Source organism: Crocuta crocuta, unplaced genomic scaffold, assembly GCF_008692635.1.
Source record: "Crocuta crocuta isolate KB4526 unplaced genomic scaffold, BGI_CrCroc_1.0 scaffold225, whole genome shotgun sequence".
Lineage (NCBI taxonomy): Eukaryota > Metazoa > Chordata > Mammalia > Carnivora > Hyaenidae > Crocuta > Crocuta crocuta.
Window position 1 is genome coordinate 1,000,644 of NW_027530408.1, and position 4,896 is coordinate 1,005,539.

The following is a 4,896-nucleotide window of genomic DNA, read 5'->3' on the forward strand; positions in this document are numbered from 1 at the left end:
GGGCGGCGGGGGGGGGTCCCGGGCTGGGAGTAGCCAAAGAAAGAAGTGGTTGTGGCCCTGGCCGCTGTGTGCACTACTGGCGGTCTCTGGAGCCATCTGCTTGCGTTTCTGGCACCCAGAGCGTCTGTCGTGAGCACAGGTGTGCGAGGTATACATGTGCATCCTATGATGGCATGACTGTGCCCGCTTACACACCTGCCTCTGCACGGGCACGTGCACACAGGCGCATATTCCCTCGTGCGGGCATTTCTGCATTGTGAATCCACGTGCTCTGTATGCCTGGATATCTGTCGTGGCCCTTAGGGGACACATCCTCTAACCAGGAGTTCATGGGTGTGTCATAAGCGCCGTGTATGTGCATCTGTGTTCACATGTGTTTCCAAGAGCCACTGAACAGAATGCGCCTGTGTGTCTCTGTGGGAAAAGAGACACTGAGTTTGAGTGGGAGTGTGTGGAATTCTGGAACATATCTCACTACCCAACCACAGACTGTGGAAGCTGGGAAGAGCCTTGGATGTTTTCCAGTCCAGCTCTTTGTCACAAATGAGGAAACTGAGGCCCAAACTAGGAGGAAACCAGCCAAGCTTTCCACAGTAGATGTCACATCCACTGTGTGCTGTGTACTCTAGGTATGTGATCCTTCCAACCTTTTGAGGATGATAGGAAGCCCCCCCTTTACAGGTAAGAGGAGTGAGGCTGATAGCACCTGAAGAAAGCAACAGAACAGGGATTTCAACCCACCAGTGCCCAACGCCAAAGTTCACAGTTGTACTTCTATACCAATAGTCTTCAAAGTGTGGTCCAGGGAGTCCAGGGGGCCTTGAGAACTTTCCGGGAAGTCGCTGAGGTCAAAACAATTGTCCTAATAATATTAAAACATAATCTTACCTTTTCACTTTCATGCTCTCACAAAAGTATCCTGGAATTTTCTAGAGGCTACGTGATATATCTTCTATTAAGTCAGAGATTAGGGGCACTTGGGTGGCTCAGTTGGTTGAGCATCCAACTTTGGCTCAGGTCATGATCTCACAGTTCATGATTCGAGGCCCACGTTAGGCTCTGTGCTGACATCTCAGAGCCTGGACCTTGCTTCAGATTCTGTGTTTCCCTCTCTGCCCTGTTCCTGCTGGCTCTCTGTTTCACTGGGTTTCAAAAATAATAAAAACTAAAAAAAAAAATTTAAGCTAGAAATTAAAGAGATTTGCAAAAATGTAAGACAATGACATTCTTGCTTCTAATTTCTTTTGCTTTGTAAAATAAATTTATTTTAAAATTTGTTATTTATGTTAAAACATACAATGAGTTTATCGCAATTTTCATTCATTAATTAACATTTTAAAATAACATACTTAAGGTTAATTAATTAACATTTAAAATAACATAAACAAAAGCTCCTTGGGGTCCTCAGTATTTTTAAAAGAATTTTAAGGGGTCCAGGGCACCTGGGTGGCTCAGTCGATTAAGCGTCTGACTCTTGATTGCAGCTCAGGTCATGATCTGCACAGGGCTCTGCACTGTCAGGATCCTGCTTAGGATTCTGTCTCCCTTTCTCTCTGCCCCTCCCCAGCTCACACGTGTGCTTTCACACACACTCTCTCTCTCTCAAAAACTAAATATACTTTTAAAAAAAATGAAGAAGAAGAATGTTCTCAAAATGTTTGAGAACTGCTGCTCTATAACCTCCCTGGTGCCTTTGTATGGGACTGACTGTACCAAAAGTTCACAGGTGCAGGACAAGGGGAGACTGGAAGTCAGGTTGACTGGAACTCCTTGTAGTATTCTTTCCACATCAAGCCAGAAAACTGAGATCAAGATCGGTGGGTCTAAGACGTGTCCCTAGCTGTCCCCAGCCTCCGCCAGCAGGGGCCTCTCTGGTAAGAGCTTACGTCCATGTTCTCTCAACCAGGGATGTCCCTTCCCTTTGATGCTCACTTGCCACTGCCCATACAGCTGCCCGTGCTGCCCTCCCCATGCCAGCTTGTGGGAAGACAAGCAATGGGGGTGGGGAGCGTGGCTGGGGCAGCTGGGCAACCGTCCGCACCCGTCCCTGGCACGGCTCTGCCCAGCACACAAAGGGCAGAGTGAATCTCGTCCCAGCCCTTGCAGCTGAGGAGCTCAAGGAGGAAAAGAGGAGGCACACATAAAAGGGGTGGCTGCCGTAAGGCTCACCATCGCCCATGGTTCTCCCAGAGGGAATTAACCCAGAGACAGACAAAAAGGAGGAGCCTGGGTCCTACTGTTGGCTAATGAGAGGAGGTGTCTTGGGAAGGGGCGAAGTAGATGATGATAATCATGACGATTGGCTCGATGATGTCATTGGATCCTTGATGATGTCACTGGATCCTCACAACAGCTTGGAGAGGGGAACAGGACAGGCAGACTGGTCTCATTTCACAGCTGTCCACACTAAAGCCTAGAAAGGCAGAATGACTCCTTCGGGGTCCCAGAGCTGGCCAGTGAGGCACCATGACGTCCACATAGTGAAGGAACGAACTATTGACTGTTCGCCAGGAGCCCCTTCATGTCTGCCTATACCACTGAATATAATTACATGTTGGCTGTGGGCATGCTCCTTGCCCTGCAGCAGGTACAAAGAATCCTCGGGAGAGCATGGTCTCAGGCCAGTGCTGGGGAACATAGGGCAACAAAAAGCACCCACATAGCTGAGGAGAACAGCAGTGGGCACAAAGCGGTAGGTGAAAAGGGCAGCAGGAGGATGGGAGATCTTAGAGGAGGGAGGGGGCAGCATAGCCTGGGGCAGTGAGGTCATAGAGCAGGTGCCATTAGCTCCTGTCTGGCCTTTTAGGGTGGGTGACCCTACAGAGGTGGAGAGGCATCAAAGGTAGGATTTCCAGGGAGGAGAAATGGCCCAAGTGAAGGCCAAGACGGGAGAAGTCTACAGCAGAGGGCTGTTGTGGGGGGTGAGGTGACAGCTATGCATGCTCAGCTAAAGGTCCCTCCTCACTTCCTGAGAAGGCAGACGAGGACCCCAAGACTTCTGCTGGGTCAGTGCCCGAGGGGTCCGTGCTAGCACCTGGACTCCCCTTATGAAACTTGAGGGCAACCTTATTTCCCCAATCTCTGAACAGACAAAAACAAGTGGGGGGAAAAAAAAGAAACACCATAAAGCTTGTGAGAATTACAGCCGGAGGGCAGCCTGCAGGGGAGACTGAGGAACTGAGAGCACACACCAGCTGATGATGGCAAGCCCTACACACAGCGCCTGCTCAGAACAAGCTCCACAGCTGGACCACGCGGCCCCCTGAGATGCCCGCAGGGACCCCGAGATGCTTGCAGCCCTCCTTGGCTCTCCCACTGGCCTGCTGCCCACCTGGCTCAGGCCCAGAGCATGTGAGTCAGCCAATCCATCCCAGCGTTGTCTGGACGACTGAGGGCGGGCAGGGGTGGGCACTGCAGGCTGCTGTCTCTTGCATCTGGCACCTGCACACAGCTGAGGCTACACACAGTTGAGAGGAGGATGCTTCCCCCTTCTTCCTGGACTCCTCCCCCCTTCACTCCTCCTAGGACACTTGCCTCGAGAGGTTTTGGCAAATATTTAAAGGGGTAGTTGGGGCTACTGGAGGGTGGTGGGAGCAAACACTCTCTTCCCTTCCCTCTCTCCTTCCCTGAGCTTCTCAGGCACTCTCAGCTCAGATGCCATGCTGTTGTGCAACCTGGAGGCGGAAGGCCCTCCAGCTGGAGAGAGGGTCCTTGTGGGGAAGGGCAGCCTGCCAGTGCTGGAGAGCCAGGGGTCAGCCCATGACTGACTGGCAGGGCCAAGGTGTGAGGGAGCCCCCAGGGCAGGGACAGGAACTGGGATGAAGTGTTGGAGGTAAACTGTCAGGAGGATAAGGGAGTTAGGCGTAGAGGAGTGAGGGTGCGGCTCTGACTTACACACTTATGCAAGTTCCAAGGTAAAGGCATTGACTGTAGAGACCACCTGGCCCAGAAAGTGGAGGGGAGCCCAAGAGAAAGGATGCAGCCATTAGTAGGTTTGGTTTAGTACAACAAAGCAAAAGAAGTGGCTTTGAGGAAGGAGGTAAAGAGATAGAAGGGAGGAGAAGGTCTAGAAAGTGGATCATACTGGCATGAGTAGCATTCCCAAGGCAAATTTAGGATCCAAGGGTATAAAAAGAGGAGCACAGAGAAATAGGGTCATAGGCAGCACCAAGCAGGTAAGATTCAAGGAAGAGGGGATTGGGACCCTATCAGTCACCACACCCAACCCTGTGCAAGGCTATTGGGGTATAAGAAAGAAGTGTCAGGTGTGGAATCTGCTATCAAAAGCCCTCAACTTAATCTCTGAAAATGGTTACTATTCACTTGATGCAAAAAAAATCCCACAAAATCAAATCAAGAGGTTCAAATCTTCACATCCATTTTAAGAACACTCATGAAACTTCCCAAGTCATCAAGGGCATGTATATCTGAAAAACCACTAAGTATCTGAAGAATGTCACTTTTTTACAGAAGCAATGTGTGCTGTTCCATCATCATAATGGAGGAGCTGATGTGTGCCCAGGCCAAACGGTGGGGCTGCACACAGGGTCAGTGGCCTAAAAGGAGTGCTGAATTTTTACTGCGCTTGCTTGAAAATGTAGAGAGTAATGCTGAACTTAAGGGTTTAGAGGTAGCTTCTCTGGTCACCGAGCACATCCAGGTGAACAAAGCCCCCAAAATGAGCCACTAAATTCACAGTGCTCATGGTCAGATTAACCCCAGCATGAGCTCTCCTTGCCACACTGAGGTGATCCTTACCAAAACGGAGACGTTTCTCAAACCAGAAGAGGAAGTTGCACAGATGAGAAAGATATCCCAGAAGAAACTGGAGAAACAAGAGTATATGACCTGGGAATAAATTCAACATAGAATAAATGCAAATAAAAAAACAGTGGG

General features: G+C 50.0%; 1 protein-coding gene across 1 annotated transcript in view; it reads right to left on the reverse strand.

Moving 5' to 3' along the window:
* LGI3 (leucine rich repeat LGI family member 3) overlaps nt 1-902 on the reverse strand; it is a 9,023-nt gene extending 8,121 nt beyond the window's left edge. Inside the window, exon 1 of the mRNA XM_077766644.1 lies at nt 889-902. Coding sequence (XP_077622770.1) covers nt 889-902 — 14 coding nt within the window. The remainder of the gene's footprint in view (nt 1-888) is intronic.
* Nucleotides 903-4,896: the final 3,994 nt, after the last annotated feature.